General features: G+C 41.7%; 1 protein-coding gene across 2 annotated transcripts in view; it reads right to left on the reverse strand.

Annotated features, from left to right (window-relative positions):
• dpf1 (double PHD fingers 1) overlaps positions 1-19,262 on the reverse strand; it is a 60,069-nt gene extending 40,807 nt beyond the window's left edge. The window contains exons 1-3 of one of the 2 annotated variants that reach the window (XR_535238.2): positions 19,137-19,246; positions 960-989; positions 342-502 (exon numbers count right to left, since the gene is read on the reverse strand). Coding sequence is in view for 1 of the 2 variants with exons in the window: in XM_008426098.2 (XP_008424320.1) it covers positions 342-502; positions 960-989; positions 19,137-19,249 (304 nt within the window). In the remaining variant the exon portion in view is untranslated. Of the gene's footprint in view, positions 1-341; positions 503-959; positions 990-19,136 lie in introns of both variants that reach the window. The other variant, XM_008426098.2, reaches the window with a different exon arrangement.
• Positions 19,263-20,574: the final 1,312 nt, after the last annotated feature.

Consider the following 20,574-nt stretch of genomic DNA (forward strand, 5'->3'; position numbering starts at 1 on the left):
TCTACTTAACATCTTTTAATACAAAAACTCGGTGGACCGCCAGTGGACCGCCTCGGCGCCCTGACCACTGGGCTTAGCAAGTTTTCTGGGGGAAACCCTGCATCCCTGCAATCTATGGCCCTCAATAGTAATCAAACTCTAAAGCTGGTATTTATAAAAATGCTCAAGTATGTTTTTTAGGTTTAGGGCAACTTTATTTTATTAGAATCAATACAGAGACACCTGGACTGTAAAGGTCGTGAACATCTGCACACAAACAGATAATACCTGTAAAGAACAGTGTGGAGGGGCACACACACAACCACACACACACCCATGCACACACACCCATGCACACACACCTGGTCCACGGTGGTTCTTCTCCATCCAGATATAGCAGTTGCTCTGGGCCACACCGGTCTGCGAGTCCAGGAAGGGGAGCCGCATGGAGCGCTCCGCACACAGGCGGGCATTGTAGCTGCGACAGTGTTCAATGGCCTCCTTATAAAACTCCTCTCCGAGACTGAGAGTCAACACAGAGAGAGGGGGAGAGCGGGAGGGAGCCCACAACAGACAAGCGGCAGCGGAGGAAAAAACCAAACAGGGAGAGTTTCATCATGACTTTCAGGAACATGCAGAGGGCAGGGTTTTTATATCAGTGTGTGCGGGTGGGTGTGCGTGTGTGTGTGTGTGTGTGTTCAGGCTTCATGTTGCACTTACAGGGGACACGTGTGTGTAAGTCAAAAGGGGCAGTGGATACACACACAGTATATATGCGTGTGTGTGTGTGTTGCCGTGGAGATGCCCAGTCCTATCAGTGGATAAGCTGGCATCTACACTCACATGCTCAAGCTGTACAGTAAAACAATACTTCCTCGCTGGAGTGCTGTCTGCACTGTATTTTCCACACCCGTAGAAGTGAGAGTTTGATTAACATTCAGCGTAATATTCACTCCCAGCCTCCCCACCCAGCCACCTACCTGTTTTTGATGACTGCACCTCCAGATTGCCTGCAGGGGGAAGCAGAAGAAGAGAAAGAAGAAGGAAAAAAAAAACAACAGATGTGTGGTGAGTCACTCGTTCACCCCACCCCAATTTTCTCCACATTTTGTTTAGCTTTCCAACACTTCACTTTCACTTTTTTTCCCACTCATTGAAATGTCTCTTTCCATGTTTAACTTTCACACTCTGCCTCTCTCTGTATGTCTTTCCTCTTTTTTTTTATTTTATTTCATTATTCTTCGCACTTCTCTCTCTCGTTTTCTCTCTCCTGTTAATCACTCCTCTCCAGTGTCTTCCTGCTGAGTGCAGACATCAAGGTCACTCAGCTACACAGACTGTAGATACAGGACACACAAAACCATACACGCACATACACACACACACACTGAGTTACAGTGCAGAGCCAACAGCGGCTTCACAAAAATAGTGCAGAGTAGCTGCTGGTAGTGATTTGTTCGATTTTTTTTTGTGTTTTTTTTTTTTCTATGTGCCATCGCCAAAGAACAAGACTGACTGATTTCTACACAAAGAGAGCTTGCTGCAGATGTGGATGTGTGAAAAATGTGGTGTTTGGCTGAAAAGGGTGTGGTAAAAGTCATAAAAGTAAAGAGATCCTGAAACAAATGAGGATGAGGCATCTTTTGTGTTCAGATGCACTGAAGCTTAAACGTTAAAAATCCTCAAACATGATTTGTAAAGGTTTTTTGTGGCGGTATCGGCCTTCGTAGAGAAGAAATGAGCAGAGAGAAAAAGGGGGAGACACATGTTGGGAATCAGACCCCAGACCTGAGTTTATGACTAACAGACTCTATTTATGGAGTCCCTGCTTCATCGCTACAGCACACGCTGTCCCTCAAATACATTTTTTTTATCTAACAAAGATAACCTGAGTAAATACAAAGAGCCGTTTCCAAATGATGATTTAATTTATTAGGAAGAGAGAAGCTATCCAAACCATGCTGGCTGGCCCCATGTGAAAAAGTAATTGCCCCCTTAATCTAATAACTGGTTGTTGTACCCTTAGCAACAACAACTGACTTCAAGTGTAAGCAATAACGGGCTATATTTTGCATCACTGTTGCTAAGCCAGGTTGGTTTTGAAAGCTTTGTCCTCTTACTAAATTAAAACATTATTTCAAAACTACATTTTGTATTTCCTCTGGTTTTCTGCGTCCGATAATTAAATTGCTTCGATATCCTGAAACGTTTGAGTATGACAAAAGAAAACAGAGACAAAAGAAATGAGCAAGGGGCAAAACTATTTTCCGCACCACTCTATCATGAGGGGGAAATAAACTCAACCAATTTCCATTCTTTAAGGGAGCAAGTCAGAAGAAGGTGTTGTTAATACCAACACACAGCCCAAGGTTATGAAAAGCCCGTAACGGGACTCTTGATATTACGAACATCATCACGAACAAAGTTTCAATGCAGGTTTGGTGGAATCTGGTGGAAGCGGACAAGTTTAATTAGCCAAGCTTAAAAGCAATCACTAATAATTGGTTATTATTTACTGGGATGTATTTGTGAATAAACCAAGCTAAAACACAAAGTTTGATTCTAAGCACAACGCAACAATCAAACAACAAAGATTACTCTTCGCATTTTTACACAGTTAACTTGCCAGTTTGATTAGATCTTAAACCTAAATGTTAAACAATTTAAACTGTTTGGATTTATCTATGTTGAAACTGTTAATTCAGATTTAAAATCCTTCTCATTCTCAAAAAGCAAATGTTTTTTGAGAATGCTTAGTTTTTTTTATGTGTTAGGCTGGCTCTGTGATATATACACCAGATCAGTGTCAAAGGTCTAAAGAATTCAAGAAATATTTCAATGTAGTAATAAACGAAGTCTCAGTTATTGTCAGATGAACCTTCTCAGAGTAACTGTCTGCACTTCATCCCTGATACTTGTCATCGATCTACTCCGGGTTTTACATCAGTTGCACCACAGAAGTGCAAATATGAATTTAAAGTTATTTTTAATTAAACAAAGAAGTTTATATCTGCAAACAAATAAAACATTTCCCAAAATATAGTAAAATTATGTACACGGTCTATGACTCTGGTACTGAAAAATATCTATATTATAGCTAAATCTTAGGCTGTAAATTCTTATTAATATTTTTATTATTATTATTATTGTTACTTTCATTATTATTATTACATAGAGATTATAAAACATCTAGGCTTGTACTTGTCTTAACAACAAAAACATTTTTGCCCCGAAGTAACTAGAAACTATACTAATGTATTATATAATGTTAATTAATTTATTTATTGACTAAAATCTAATATCCTCCCTTCCAGCTCAAAGCCCCGAATTTCTGCTAAATTACACAGAAACACATTAAATATTTTTAGATCCCCTCTAATTAACAGATAAAAAGCAACTCAAAACCAACTCAGAGACTTACAAAGTCTCACTGGCACAGATAATTATTTCAGTCTGATTCAGTTTAGTGCCACGCTGCAAACCAGAGCATATAATTACAACCAGTAAGGAATAAAAGCTAAACTGACTAACAAAAACATTTTTTTTTAAAATCATTAAGAAGGCTTGTGACACTGTTGAATAAAATCAGCAGTCCTGGGTGGAAATACAGCTCAGCTGTCAAACCAAACAGATGCTGGAGCGGTCTGACAGCTTGAGCGTGGCAACATCAAAATCTCACGAACCCGATCTGCAACCTCGAGGGTCATCACTGACCACACGCATTAAATGATGTGACTGGACCTCAATATGAGGTCCACTAAGGGGCCACAACACCTTTTCTGAGGTGAATGCCCTTTTTGACAAAAATGTTACCACTCAGCTCTCAGGAATGAACTTTAAGCATCACATTTTTTTGGCCAGGTTGGAGGCTCATAACGGAAACGTTTCTTTTTTCTTTTAACTCACTCCAGTGAGGTACCAGGGTTGCTTTTTCCCAGCCAATTAGACATTATTTTGCAGAATTATTATTAAAACTTATGGATAACCAGCACCCTCCAAATGCCTGAATGTATAGTAGGTATGAACGATCATTCAAATTAAATGTATAGAGTGCAAATATGGAGTGCCTGCTGTTTGCATGTAAATAATACGTATGAAGAGAGAAGTCCAACAGACATGCAGATGTGCTCAAAAAGTCCCATAAGCATGAGCCCAAAAATTTGGAAGTACAAAGAGAACCCTCATGAATGAGAGACATGGACTTCAAGGTTGCTCTAGTGACCAAATAGAAATACCAGGCAGAGTTAAAAGGGAGGGGGAAAAGGAGAAATATTCCAAATGCAAAACTGCTCACCCCTAAGCTCCTGATGCTTCCCTCCTCCCTCCGCATCCTTCTTGCAGTCCTCCTTCACCTCCACCCCCACCCCTGCTGCCTTCAGAGAAACTGGCATAACTCAACCACCCCACACCCACCTAAGCTCAACTCAATAATAAGGTGACAGCTGAAGAAAATGGCGTCTTTCAATTTGAGTCCCTCCAATCTCATTATATTGAGATAGGGAAGTTGCATGACTGCCTGTGAGGAGGCTTCAATAGGAGCAAAAAGGGCAGAGAAAGTTAAGAGACAAGGCAGAGGATGGAATCTAATCTAATTTAACCTGACTATTGAGCAAATAGCAGGAAGAGTTCATCAGAGTTTGAATACCGGTTAAAAAAAATAATCATCTCAAGCTTTTAGAGTTAGTTCAAATATTCAGCCGGGTCTGTGTCCGAACAGCTGAAAGAGCAAGATCAGCAAACATTCCCTCGAATGCAGTCCCTCGTCGTGTTGGCCGGCTTGCTAAGTAGCTTTAACCTGAATTGCAGAGGCATAAAGCTATTCTTAGAGCAACAAGGGGGCAGCCTGATCCCTAAAGGGGCTGCAGGTGCAACACAAATAATGCTTTAAAAAATGCTCATGGCAGAAGGGGTTGTTTGTTATGTGAATTTGCAGCCAGAAGATTTTCGACTTAGCGTACTACTGTCTACTACTGTTCTGCACAAATGTGGGAAAATGTAAGAGGTGTGTTCCCCCCACAAATGCTCTGCAAAGTTCCATGAAAATGCACTCATACCCCTTACATTTTGTCTTACCCCTAAACTCAAATCTATTTTGGGAACTTAATGTGATTTATCATCATAAGGTAACATAAATATGGAGAAAGAGTTAATTAGAAAACAGTCAACAGAGCCATGTTCGGGCGATGCAGAGATCAGGTGTCAGAATCTGTTTACAATACAAGTGTTGGTCATGCACTTCACAAATCTGGCCTGTGTGGAAGAGCAGCAAGAAGAAAGTTGTTGCTTTATTTGTGATCTTGTTCATTTGGTATCTACCTAAAGCTTGTGACTATAGATGTACTCATCACTGCTCCTCATCCTGGTCACTTCACACTCAGCTGCAAACCTTCCCACCAAAATCTGGACATCACGATCTAATGAAGCCAAAAGGATCATATTATCTGCAAAAAGCAGAGACGCAATCATCAACCCATAAAAGTCATGAACAGAATCAGTGACAAAGGGTAAAATTGTCCAACTCTCACCAAAAAAAGAGCCTGACTTACTATGGGCAATGCAGACCAAGCACTGACACAGACATCCAGGGACCTAACAGGGCCAGAGGGATGCAGTCAGACACCTTCCCATGCATCCTGCAGGACCCTGCTGAGCTGGTCTAGTGTTCTACGACCAGGACGAAAACCACATTGTTCTTCCTGAATCCGAGGTTTGACTATCCTACAGATCCTCCTCTCTAGAACCCCGAATAGACCTGACCAGGGAAGCTGAAGAATGTGATCCCCCGTTAGTTGGAACACACTCTCCAGAACTCCCTTTTTGAATATGGGAACCACCAACCAGGTCTCCCAATACAGGGGAACTGTCCCTGATGTCAACATAATAATTGCAGAGTCGTGTCAACCAACACAACCCCACAACGTTCAGAGAAACTCTGGTTTCCTTGTGAACTTGCTACTGAGGAACCCAGTACAACACAACAAGACCCAGTGGCAGCAACGCAGTGAATGGCAGCAAGTGAATGGAAGGGAATGGCAGACCTGAGGCCTAGATGAAAGCATATCTGTGTTATAGTGGCTCAGTCAAAGTCTAGACTTAAATCTAGTTGGAAATCTATGACAAGACAAAAAAAATAAACTGATAGACGTTCTCCATCAAATGTTACTGAGTTTGGGTTATTTTGAAAACAAGACTTGCGGAGGGGGGGGGGCTAAAAAGAAAAGCATGCCACACTTTTCAGATTTCTCTTTTACTTTATTTCCATAAAATGCATAGAAGTCTCACTTGGATTTTGACATAACATTTAGTGGTTTTATAATATTTTGCCCAGCACTGTATAAAAAGTAAGAAATACATTCCCAAAATATGGAAACATTTATTTGACTTTAACCAAGCCAGAAAATGCAAGTTGATTAAAACGAGAAGGTGACTGGGAAAGTGAACATAGAAACTCCCACAGCTGCAGCCTGCTGGCTTGTGGCCACTGTGGTCCTACATGCAGAGCACTTGCTGAAAACACAGACCACAGAGAGCGGCACTGAGAAACCAAACTGCCTATCATCAAACCACACAGCTGATGGAGGAAAGCCAAGACCGGATTTTAGACCCAGGCACACACAGAAACGGCTAGCTGATCCCTCCGTCTGCATGAAAACTCCTTCTTTACAACACCAAATCACTGAGAGGGTTAACGAGAAAACTAAAAAGTAATCTTAAAAGAACATACTGTTAGTTTTTTTTCCCCCTGATGGTGGAAGCTCGGATTAACAATAACAGATACAACTTAACTACTCGCAGCCAGAGAGAGGTTTAGGTGCAGCGGCTTTAGTAATGAACTGGCAAAGAGCCAAATCTCCAACAAACTGGAGCTGACTACCCAAAATGTCCAGGCAGACATGACACACATGACAATTATGTGGCTCCTCACTTTGCAAGGACACAAAAACACAAAGGACACCTGCACACGCGTGCATGATTGCACAGAGTGACGTCCAAAAAGTAAAGCCACCAAATACTTGTAGGAGGAGGCATGCAGATATAGTACAGATATGAACCTCTGAGCACATCCACACATGCCAACTCAAGATTAGATGTGGAAAAGGAATGAGAGAGCCTGGAGCATGCAGACTGTGTGCGTGCGTGTGTGTGTGTGCGTGCGTGCGTGTGTGTGTGTGAGGATGAATCCTGAGCCCACACTGAGCTGTCTGCCTCAGCCTCCACTGAGCAAACAGCGGGGAGGGAGAGGCCTACGCTACAGCACTGAGGAAACTGGTATGACTGGGAACACACACTCACACACACGCATACACATAAATAAACGTGCATCGTGCAGCTGACAGTCACCAGCAGACACAGCCATCCTAGAAAGCACAGCCAACCCACCAGGCCCACAGAGCGTAAGCCATTGTCTGAATCTCTAGGTGATCCCTCAAGTCCCATCCAGGAGAAGCAGCCCACTTCAGCTCACACTGAGTTACATCCACACACACATACACAGGCACACACACACACACACACTCAAGGAGCAACAGTTTCTCACAGTGCTGAAATTAACCATACCAATTAGCTGCCTCTTTGACCATTAGGGATACAAAGGGCTCCCCCTAGAGGTAAAACCGCATCATTGGAAGAGTAAAAAGAGAAATATGAGGGAATTGGGAAAATTAGTGCCCAATTACGAGATACGTCCGAGCCAACAAAGGATTTCACTTTAGTGCGGGGAAATGAGGTGATTAAACTGGAAGTGAATGAAGTGCTGCACATGTAAAATAGGCTTTATGAGGGCTGAGGGCAGATTCCTTTTCGTACTGATTTCTTGCTCCAACTGGTCTTTTACTCGAAAATGTGTGTGTTTGGGTTTTGTTGCAGTCAGACCAGTAAAAACACTTAAGTCTTTACACCTGGCCCACACACCTGTTTCGTCCACTATTGTCCATCTGTGCAGCCACTCATGCAGACACACACACACACGCATGCATTTCGGCCCCTGCAGAGCTTTATGTGAGCATGCACAGAGGAGGGCTGATATCAGGCATCCCACCACTGCTCTGGTGCTCCCCTCCCCCATCCCCGGCCTTTCCACGGCTGAACTTAACAGATTAAACTATGCAATATCACCCATACCAAGTCACCCCCCCAACCCACCCCAATTCAATTTCTTCTCCACTCTCCTCCTCTCTCAGTCAAATGATTTCTCTTTTTTTCCCCCTCTCTCTCTCCTCGTCCACTTTCAGAGAGAGAGTGTGTGTGTGTGTGTGTGTGTGTGTGTGTGTGTGCGTGTGCGTGTGTGTGCGTGTACGCATGTGTGCGAGCAAACACATTCTCCTGCTCCTCTGATGTTGGGCTCAAACTGGCACACGGAGGGAAACGGTGGCTTAAAATGTTCAAACGTGCACTAATAAAGCTCCTGTGTGAGCGTGTGTCTGTCAGAGGGAGACAAAGAGGCCACACACTCGGTTTGACAGTGACAGACAGACAGATGGACGGACAGGAGCGGGTGTCTGTGCAGGAACGAAACGTCTGCCACAATACCAGCTGGAAAACGTCAGTTTCCTCGAATCGCTGTCACGGCACCGGGTCGGCCTGTTTGCGTGTGTAAATGTGTGTGTGCATATTTAAACTCAAGAGCAGTGACAGAGAGTAGCAGGCCAGACATATGTGCAGAGTTGTGCCACAGATCATGTCATTTTTGTCAGGGCTTTGTGTTACCTACAGAATGGGATTTTAATGAGAGGTGTAGGGTTTCCCACATGGACCTCCTTCTTTGTCCACTGGGTGTGGTTTCTCTGGGAGTCCCTAAATCACAGGGTCTGTTTGTGCATAAATCCACATGCAGGCTACTGTTAGCGCACACCTCTTTATGCGTCCTGTGTGCAATGCTCTCCTGGTCTGAGCGTGTGGGTGTGTTTGCTGTAGCCCATGGCTGGCTGCAGAGTGTACCGAGGGTAGTACATCAGGGTAAGGCAATCTGCCTCTGAACAGCTCCTTCAGGTGAGATTTATCACCACTGCACTTGGCCTCTTATTATAGCGATGGATTCCCAACCTCTGATTCTGTGCGTGCACCTCTCTGTGCTGGCAATGTGTGTGGGTGTGTGTATGTGTGTGTGTGTGTGTGTGTGTGTGTGTGTGGTACCCTACCAAAACCCACCCCCACCTCTTCACCTCAGTCTGCATCCCTATTAAAGCGCTGCAGAGAAAATCAGCCTTTCTTTTTTTACTCCACCCTCATAAACTCCTCATATGGACCCAAAAGAAGCACAGAGGAAATAGAGATGCTCCAGTTTTATAGAGCGACTAGATTCACATATTTACATTTAAATATAGAATTTCTAATTCTACACACTTTTTATCATTCAGCGTAGTTTTTGGTATGCAAGTATGCCAGTTGGTATAAGTACTGAGTATAAAAATATTACAGCTTTTCAGCATTTACACATTTAGAACTAACAACAAGCTAATTGCTTTTATTTAGAACTGATAAATATTAGTTATGTACTAATGAAATAACATGAAATAATATGTGGAAACATTTTACATCTTGATTTGGTTCACTTTCACGCTGAACTTTTAAAAAGTGAACCAAACAATAGAAAGAATGCCATGCAGAGGCGCTGAAGTGAAGTGTAAGCTGTGTCTCTGCACGAGATGCATGAAGCGGTTTTACCTCCTATCCGTGCCTCTATATGGATTTGCATTTCCACCCAATTTTGCAAACTGCCCCAGGGTTCACTTGCAAGTAAATCAAGATCCACTCCAGAGTTCAGAGGACCTTTCACATTTTCCCCAAACACAGCAAACTATCCAAAGAAATACATTTCAATCTATTTTTAATGGACCAAACATTTCAGCAAAAACATTTAATATAACCCTACCAAAATTTGAAGGACAAGTGTTTTATTGAGCAGGATATTATCCATTTAGCTGTTCTTATTTGCTAAGAACTGTTTATTTAAACCAGCTAATCGGCAGTGCACAGCAGCACTTTTGTGGAGAGGAGGCATAGTCTATGTGCCATACAGATTGAGAAACCCCTGCATACTCCCAGCTTTTTCTCTGGCATCTCGCTAAAAAGTATTTAAACTTTCAAACATTTCAGGCAGTTTTGAAACTGTAACTTTTAAAATTCTTGGTACATCTCGATACGAGTAATTCACCACTGCCTTAAGCTAGTATGAATAAACCTCACAGGCACCGTCAGTTAAATCTTTGCAATTTTGCCCTTGACTTCAGTTGCACTTATATTTACAAGAGTGATGATTGCATAAAAAGCTTCAGAGGTACACTTCCTTTTCCATACTTCAATTATTATAAGCTGCGGAGCTGCTCAACCCAATCTACAGACTGCTGGAGTGGCCGGGGGTAGGAGCAATATGGACCTCAGAATGTGATGGCAGTTTTTTAAAAAGCTGTCACTGTAAACTCTTTTTGGAGAAACATGCTGATGTGACAGTGTGTTAAAGGTGTTAAATGCAGCAAATGAAGTAACGACACACCAGGTGTGCATGTGAGATGCTAACAGAAATAAGATTTTAAGCATTTCCTGCATTTTGACCCAGTCTTCCAGCAGACCGCCAACATTTCCAGGCTCCACTTATTCCGTGTGAGATCGAGTCTGAAACCTCAAACAGATCAGACAAACCAGCTTCCTGTAATCCAGTTAGCCTTCCTGTTTGTGGTGAAGCACCTCGCTGCTCCTCCATGTCGCTGCATGTCGACATGGCAGAGCGGCAAACTGACTAGATTAGATAATCCTTGATGTTGGATTCACGAAAACAAGACCTCTAAAAAATAAAAACTGTGTATCTTTGTTTTTCACCAAAGCAGGAAGTAGTTAGATTTACTCAGTTACATTAACTTAAGTAACTCATTAGAAAAATTTTATTTTTAGGACTGGAGTTACTTCACTACACTTTTTACTTGTACTTGTAATTGTACAGTAAATAGTATATTCTCTGTCACTGCAAGTACTTTAACCTGTTCTATCACTACTTTTACTTAAGTAAAAATATGGTAAAGTAGTGCTACCATCCTCTGATTTTCACATGTAAAAAAGATTTCACAAATAATAAACTTTGTTTTAAGAAATTTAGAACTTTGGTAGATTATTCCAGTACAGGTTTAACTCAACCATATAATTATATTTTTATTCTTCTCCAAGATGATTCTAAAGTGCTCCCTCTTTTGAGTTGTAACAAACAAAATGAAGATTTGATCATGTCAATTTAGATTTTAAAAATACTTAGGATCATCCGTGTGAGCTTTGGTCACTAGAGACAATCAAATGCAGCTCAAGCTAAGACTTTTTAAAGATTGCCCCAAAAGTTTATACTCAATGGGAAGCTCAGAAGCAGATGCTAACTTTAGTATTAATAGCAATTAGAAACAGAGATTACAGATCACTCAATTTGTGTCACTGCAGCAACGTTTCTTTTTACTTCCGAATCGGCACATTTCTGTGCTTCTTAGATTACTGCAACTGTGTTTGGATCAAACATCCTGGAAATTTGGAAGAGTATTTCCAGGGGAGGAAACAAAGACAGCAGATCAAAGTAGTTATAAGTCATGTTCTTTATATTTTAGTTTACCAAAAGTAAATAAAGTCGTTTTGTGGTGTTATTAGAGGTCTAAATGTGGACTGATTTTAGCCTAGTGCCCAAAAAAATGTTAAATAGAAGGAACGGTAGCCAGCTTTAAACTCATGACCCTTCAGCTATAGCTGCCTGTGTTTTTGTAACAAAGCTATGTGTCAGGATAGATACTCTAGAACAAATGACATATAAATCCAGGGCATGAGTGTATTGTTAGTAGTTATTTTTTTGAAACTCTGTTCCTCTTTCCTGCCGTGGCTACATTCTGTCAGAGCTGCATCCTCGCTGTTACAAACAACTTTTCCACGGTGGTGTGTGGTGTATTCTGCTTGGAAATCACAATTCTTCATGCACAACCCCAACAAACGTGAACATGGACTCTGATGATATCATGGAAGCATCTCATAGTGCAGCTGGATTGTTTCACAACACTGTACACTAAATAGCGTGCTTCATGCTTTCTGACATTTTTTGCATTTTTCTCTGTCTTTTTGAGGACCTTATGAATTTTTTATTTAAATTCTAAGTTTAGACCACTTTTAGACCAGAGGCTTTGGCTTGGTCTAAACCTGGCATACGTTAATAGGTTTTGATCAACTACGACTATGAATAAATCTGTTATTGACTCATGTCTTATGTATAGATTAGATATTTAAATTAGGTCTAATGCTCACTTGGAAAATGTTTAGTTTTAATTCATCTTTTGGTGTAAGCTTAAGCAAGAATAATAATCCAAAATAAATAAGCTAAAATATGCCCTACAGCAACACAGCGACGTGGAGCAACAGCCACGCTGATCCAGACATAACATCAGTATCAGGTCCAGTGACGGCATTTAACTAGATCGGACCCAATTCTCTAGGAATGAATCAAGAAACTGTTTGGTGCAGACAGAGAACAAAATAGATCTGGTTTGAGCTATCCCCATCTTTTTCCACCATATACTCCTCTTCAGATTTACACTAACATTCATGCTAAATTTTCCTAAATTTGCTGGCTGGAAAGCACGCAAGGTCCCCAAGCAGTGGAGCTGACTGACAGTCAGTTAGGTAGCACTGGAGAAATAGGTCATAGCGCTATAAATACTTATCTATGCTTCGCTCTTTCTCCCTCTCTCAGCTTCTTTCGCTCTTACCTTCCTAAAAAAAAAAAAGGGCTACTACAACATATAGAAAGTCTAAGAAATGGAGATGATGAAAGGAGAAACTCGGAAAAAGTAACCCTCTTAAAAACATCAGACCTCAGGCTCGCTCCCATAAGATTACAGAAAAAGAAAACTCAGAGAGGAGAAATGAGTGCAACAGTGTGTGTGTGTGTGTACGCGTGTGTACCGGAGGCAGAGTAGAAATGAGCGAGTGAGGGAATGAGAGGGTGAGACTGGGAAGGGGAAAGAAAGCTCTAGAACTGGCAGGCTGCGGCCTGAGCCATCACATTGGGCTGTTTGCACACAGAGCCGGTTATTACATGGAACTCATTTAGCTGGGCTCAGTCAGGCAGGGCACAAGTAATATTATATAGGCCTGCTGCAACTGCCTCCAATACAGCAGCCCGCGCTTATCTGCATCTGCCCCTTCTAACCAGCACAAAGAAGTAATATCGCTGAGAGACACCGCGCATCCCCACGTTTTGAGTTCTGGCTGCCGTGAAGCCGTAGAAATGAATTTAATTGCGCTTTGTTCCATTTTTAAAGATTTTAGTCATTTTCTAATCCCAATATATTGAGACGGGATATTTATATCCCATCTCAGAATGTGAAACATTATATAATTTGGTAACAGTAGACTATAAACCTTTCCTGTCAATAGATTTGAGTCTAAATCCCCCTAAAAAGCTCTTAAGTATAAGCTATCTAAAAGGAATTACAGGGATCTAAAAAAAATGGATATAAACTGTCCTCAGTTATAGTTTCTGCAGAATATCAACACAGACATTGATCCAGGATGGGGAGGAGTGATTTGGAAGAGGTGGGGGTTTAATGATTTGAGCCAAAGAAGGAGGTAGAGAGGAGGGGACCATGGAAAGGAAGTGGCTGAACAAAAGGAAAACAAGTGATGAGGAAGAAGGGAGGTAAAGATGCAGATAGGGCAGCGACGTTGATGTGAGGAAGAGAGGAAATCGGATGGAGAGAGAAGCAGAGGGAAAAAGAAAGAGAGATTAAACGTTTCTCTAATCCAGCCGAGCGACAGACTGGTAGAGAAATGCTCAGTGGATCTTCTCGTCAGCCGCTGACAGACCCGGCCCAAGATTGTTTAGGACCCTAAGCAGACACTGATTTGGGAGGCCCTCCTGCAGTTAAACCCATCTTCCACTGCTACTGAAATCATGCAAACAGAGTGAATTAATCATCAGGTTAGACTAGTCCACATGTTATTTTAAGATTTCATGTTTGTCTAAAATGCAACAAAATTACTCCTTGTTGAGTTTTTGTAAAAAGTACATAGGTTTTATGAAGCTCGGGCTGTGTTTTAAAGGAAGAGTAGAAAGAACCTGTTGAACAAGAGGTAATTAAAGCTTTTGTTATTCCACCTGCTTGTGTTATTTATTTTTATTTTTTAAACTTCCCAAAGGTTTGGTTTTAGTTTATTTGGGCAAGGTGATTCCTTTGAATTGTGACAGATTCAGATCACTCCTCAAATAAAAGTGAATAACCATGTTTCACCACAATAAACTGTAGTCAAACATGGAAAACGACTAGAAATCACAAACTGTCCTATGCTAACTTTAGCAGGCACAAAACTTTCTGAACCAGATGGCTCCATTTTGTTTCTGAGGACGTAATGTTTGACATGACCAAAACTGCAAAGGTCCAAAACAGAGAATGGAAGAAAGAACCACTCCCCCTCTCTACGGTTTCACAGATCAGTAGTACAATCATATTGACCATATAAGAGATTATGTTCTGTTTGAGCCTTACATCAATCATTTTACATGGTTTGTTAAAGAAATATGCCATTAAACAAACTATGGAGACACAATTATTGACTTACTCATTTGGTCTGACGGTCTTGTCTAATGTGCAGCTTTTCAATACAGACTTGATAGAGTGGGCAATAATTTTAAATTGCTTTATAATTGACATTTAGGAACTTCACATCCCTGTCAGACCATCATGAATCTGCCTTTCATTTCAGCAGTGTTGGAAGCCATGATGCAAAATAACGCCTGACTACACACTGAGTCTGTGGCATGAACAGCTTGAAAACTAGCCAGTCAGGCTGCCATAAATTTGTTTTGGCAAGTTGAAACATTTCAAGAGAGCTGCAGCTCCCACACGCGCTGTTTATGTCCACCACTGCTACAGAAGAGACATATTTTCAATTCAAATGCTGCAGTAAGACCTCGCCTCTCGTCCGAAATGTCTCGCTGGAGATAGGCACCAGCACCCCTCCTGACCCCTCTTGGCACAAGAATGTACAGAAAATGGATGGACGGACGGATGTTGCAGTAAGAACACAATAAAAGCAATGCTCAATCTTGCACAACAGTAACGCATCTACACTTATGAAGAAACTCCCAGCTCAGCATGTCAGATGCTGGAAAGTGAAAGAGAAACTAAAGCTTGACTTACGTTGTGACTGATACTTTATTTATCTCACCAAATACGGACACTCATTCAAATGTCTCTATAGTTGAGCCTTGAATGTGAAATAAATAAGTTAAAAAAATTAAATGAGACGTTGACATCATGGCAGACGTAACAAAGCTCATCTTGATGGAGCAGAATGTGGTGGATTCCCAATATGCATGCACTATTTGGAAGGGGAAGACATCGATTTTAATATTGTTTGAGGTAAAATTGAACTACTTTACATAGCTCATGTACTAAAGAAGCTTAGACATGGTGAGGTCGTGGCTCTGGCTAGAGACTATGTTGTTCTGTACACTGCAAGACCTGTTTATTTGGCATCAATAAGACATTTTATCAGTGAATTTATTCCTGAGCCTGAACAATCTTTAAAGAAATTTAGGGACAGAACAGGCATTGTTTCCGCCCCAGGCTCGCAGCCAGCCACCCTGTTAGAGCTGACTTTGAACCCAATCTCGCTGGTTGTCTGGCCCATTTTTAGCATGATAGGCCTCTAATTTGTGAGCCTCTTGTAGCAAGTTTGTTTGGGGACGTGCTAATTAAAAGGGCTTGTTTAAAAGCCCATTTCAGTGTTGTAACTGGAACGTACTTAAAGCCATACTGGGTAACGATGGCATTTATATAGCCAAGGAGATGTTAAAAGGAGCTTCGATTGCTGCGGCTGAGTTGTCTAATACATACATTCAGCTTTGCAGTTTCACAGAGCCCACACTGATTCAGTGATCTAACATCTCTGCAGAGCTGATACTGGCTGACAGCTTGTGCTGCCTTGTTTTGTGCCTCGTTTTTACCTCCTTTGTCTAACTTAAAGCACTTAAAAATCAATACAGGACCACCATTTGAAAGTGTGCTGTTGTTCATTAGTCACTGGCCCTCAGTCTGGCATTTACTCTGCATTCCCTGTGCACCTTCTTTTTTTTTTTAACCAACCCTATTCTCCTTCTTTTCTGCTCAACCTCTGCTCCCCCTCTGACTCCATGCAAATCAGTCCATTTAATCCCCTGACATGGTCTCACCGAGGGCCTCTGGGAGCAATCTGGCCACACTTCTGCTTTGCTTGAACGAGCATACCGTGGACCAAAGACGACTTGGAGGAGGATGGCCGAGGAGAAGACGAAATGTTTTGTGTGCAACTTCCCATCCCCTTTTCCTCCTCGTTGTCCAAATCCTGATGCAAGATTATCATAAACAGTTTTATTTATGACACCAGTGTTAGTTCTGGCATAAATAATGCCCAGGGTGAGCTCCTTTTTCTGCAACCCCACAAGCAATATTGTATCCTAAAAAATAGACACTGAACAAAAGGGTTATACAAGTTGGGTCATATGTTCGACAATGTTAAGAGAAACTACATGTAGATTAGAGGTTTAATCAACAGAGAATTTGAATTAAAGCACCTATAATCACTGTAGAACAATTCAATGCATGTCAGACTAGTCAATATATTGTGCTTTTCACACTTGCTTATATATGCTGCTGGCATAATTGTGTAATGGCTTCAAAAATTGCATACATTCATTGTAAAATAACAAATTTCTGCAGCAGATTAAATGCAGTTCAGAGTCTTAAAAACCAATCTTGAATCAGATACTAACTTTTGCATCAGCTTTAGTCTCTTTTGTACCCCATTTTTAGGGAATATGGTGGATAGTGGACATATTGGGTGAAGGCAATATTTCCACTATCAATATTCTCTGCAGCCTCAATGTATAAGATGTGAATCAAACACCAACTTCCGCAAGAGCAGCAACTCGGCGAGAACAACACATTTCAACAACTGAGCACACCGCTGACTGGCAAAAATAAGAAATTAACAACTTTTTCAGCTAAACTTTTGTTTGTTTAAGCCGGTGGTGCCTCCCAGTGCCATCCTGAATATAAAGTTATGTTCAGGATATTAAAGTTATGTTCCCAATATTACAAAACAAACCACTGCATGGCATTTCTTTGGCGTTTCACCAAAAAAATCATCTTGTTTTCTGAACAGTGAGACTGTTGTGTTTGATCGGCCCTGACTACCAGCTGGTCATAAACTCTAAACTATGATCGTTTTCCAAACATGTCATACTTTAGAGCTCTTAGTCTGTTGACTGAAGAATACTCAAAGAATACTCCAAGTTGTATTTTGCCACTCTGTAAGAGTGGCAAAATACTGTAAGCCACAGCTGTAAGCCACAGCTGTCAAAAGCGCTTTGAAAGGAAGTTCTACTTGTTTAAAACATGTCTAGACGAAGTTAATTCATGCTGCAAGAGAGCGAGAGAGAGCAACACTTTCCGCAGGGAGGAAGAACAGAGGAAGGCAAGGTTCCTGTTTAAGTCCTTTGAGTTTTAAAATTGTCTAGTATGTCGAATTTTAAAATGCTCTTTGTGGAATTTTTAAGTATAAATAATGAGCTACATTCTCCATTCAAAACAAACAGACTGCAGTTTTGGGAATGCTAAGCTAATTGCTAATACAAAATGCAGTGGAAACTTAAAAATGTGAACTGTGTAACCGTTATGTCTTTGTTTTAAATATTTCTAAAACCCTCCTTTAGAGTGAATTTTACACATCCAGTTTGATGTCTTTGATCTTGATATGAATAATGTATCACTGCTCAAGGCAGGCAGGAAGGCTACAAAAATATTTAAAATGCTGTTCATACATTCATCTTCTTATATTACAGCTTTTAAAGAAAAAAAAAATCGAAATCTGCCAGAATCTCTACAGGTGGAGATTCTGGAGTTAAAATTATTCTACTCAAGAGGGAATCTTTTATTTCTGGGGACTGGCTGGTGTTTTAATTACAATAGCAATCAACCAAAAACACTAAAATACCCTGACAGCCAATCAGAGCAGCCCTCCAATCAGCACCATAGCACCCCGGTTTCCTGCCTCCTGTGAAGTGATATTCAAAGCAGCCACATGTAGGCTGGCCGCGCGCTGGATCGCACGAATTGTCTCGTGTCTGCACATCAGAGTGAAAAGCAGAACGACGATCCATATCTGTAATCTGGTCTCAGGTAGTTACGGAACCGGCACATGCGTCCGATGTCCGTCCCTGCTGCCGCACACAGCTCTCCTTCCCGAGACTTTTCTTTGTTTCAAACTGCTTAAAGCCGGAGCGGCTTGGAGCGCTCCAGCACATCACGGTGAGCTCGTGTCGGAGCCATTGTGGAATATTTTGGGCTGGATTAGTGTAAGCACCAACTGACAGGTGCACATCCGCTAACCTTTTTGGCCGGGAGCCCATAAACGCGGGCAACCTCTGCATTGCTCTGAAATAAACCTCATCATCGTCATCATAATAAATAATAATTTAAAAAAAAGAAGTAGAACCACTAAAAACCGATGCGCAAAGCGGATCTCCATAAAGAAGCAAACGTGATGCTGTATGCATACAAGGTTAGTGTAAATGCGGCTTAAACGCGCGTAGGACGAGCGCAGCTCTCTGACCGGCGTATTTATCCCGCCTGTCCATCTCCGAGGGGTCCGGAAGGTAAAGCTGCATCCTAAAATCAGCAGCTGTGTTTACCTCCTCCTGGTCTAGAAGCAGTGCTCAGTTCAAGCTGCTTTATAGCCAGCCAGAACTGCGGCCAGCCCGCCTCCACAGCCTGACTTTGACCGTGATCTTGGCTGGTTACACTGGCAAGGGACATGCCGGGTCACCCAAACCTACCTCCAGCATTCCTCCATATCCCTGCACACACACACGCCGCTGTTGGATCAGGGGAATGGTTTTATGAACTGCACCGGAGCGCACATACAAAACACTTCCCTCCCCAAACCGAGATCCTTAAAATGCAACTTTTCTGCTCACTTGCATCCCCTGACATTATCCCAGTGTCTGCTGTGTGCATTGTATGTATATAGACATGCTGATGATCATGCTGAGAATTATCTGTGATTTATTATTTTTTTCCAAAAGCGCCGAGGTTGCGCTGACAGCATGCACAAACACACACGAAAAAGGCGCAAAAGCCCACAAGATGCCCGGTACTTACGATTTGAGGGGGTTCTGCACCGCTGTGGCCATTTTGGTATAGTATGATAGAATGCAACACCGCAGAGCCCGGTATTGTACATGTAATGTAGCAGCTATTTCAATTTCATTCATTCTCTGGGGCTGCGGCTGGACCGAGCCAGCCAATGGGAGACGGGAGCGCTCAGTGACAGCTTCGGGGAAGTGTAGTTTTTTGCGCATGTCTGCTTGTCACACGGCGAAGCGGTGGGCACTACAAGTACCAGAGGGGATAGCGGTGCCAGTGGACCACAGGCCCGCCTCGGACCTGTAAGGGCAAAGCCATCCCCCATCCCAATTTACGGAGAAGGGGGGCGGGGGGGATCGTTTATAGAGTTATGTTGCATGGATGACTGTGAATCTATTACTGTCTAATCTGGTGATAAATTAGATTACGAGAATACCTTTAGCTTCCAATGTAAGTTTTAATTAAAGAGGTGGTAGGAGTGTATATGCAAATGAAGGAAATTATCTATCTGAAAGGTTCAGCCTGGAAACTTCTATTACACATATTAAAGTGTTAAACTCTGCAGTTTACAGATAATTAAGACATTTACTGGTACCCATTACAAAAAAAGGGGATATGCCTTAAAATGAAATCTTCTTTTATTTCAGTAGCATAAAAAAAATTATAAAAGTCCAGCGTTTAATTTGAGCTCATTTCCTTTCAGGAGGAAGATAATTCTCTCTAATTGTATTTTTATAAAATCAGCTGTGGCAGTGCTGGCTCTTACATGAATAACGACCTGGGCGAGTCCCTCCGTCTGTCGCAACCTAACATCCCGCTTTGACTACACATGCATAAAAGCTTTAGATAACATAAAGTCCTGGACACAGCACTAGATGTTAGATTTATAATGGTGCTCATACGCCACCCTCTGTAATACTGCCCTGGGCAACTGCCCTTATAGCCCATATTAAAACCCACCACAATTGTTGGTACCCCTGATGCTTATAATGTCTTGTTGACCACAAAACAGAAATCTTCTTCAAAAAGATGTGATCTTTGGCCTTTCCACTAAGCACAGCCACTTTACACAATCCAGAGTCCCCAGTCCTTTATTACGCTCTTTATTCTCCAGCTCACTCTTCATAGCCAATTAGATATCTGTGTGAGATGGTTGATGTTAGCCTGATGAACCATTTCTTTGTTGATCTGGTGATATATTTTGGATCATAATCCATCTGAAATTTCCAGTGATCCACAATCAAATTACCAGTGGGGTCTACTAGATTTTCTTTTCAAATGTATCTTTATGTCATGGTTTATGTACTTTAATAAGTTCCCCGTGGCATTTGGAAGCAAAACTGCCCCACAGCATAATAGATCCTCCATTGTACCTAACATTGTGTAAAATGTCATTTTCCACATATTCACTCTTTGTTTTGAACCAAATTCACCTGAAAAGTTTTTTGCCCAG

This window comes from Poecilia reticulata, linkage group LG13 (genome assembly GCF_000633615.1).
Source record: "Poecilia reticulata strain Guanapo linkage group LG13, Guppy_female_1.0+MT, whole genome shotgun sequence".
Taxonomy (NCBI): Eukaryota; Metazoa; Chordata; class Actinopteri; order Cyprinodontiformes; family Poeciliidae; genus Poecilia; species Poecilia reticulata.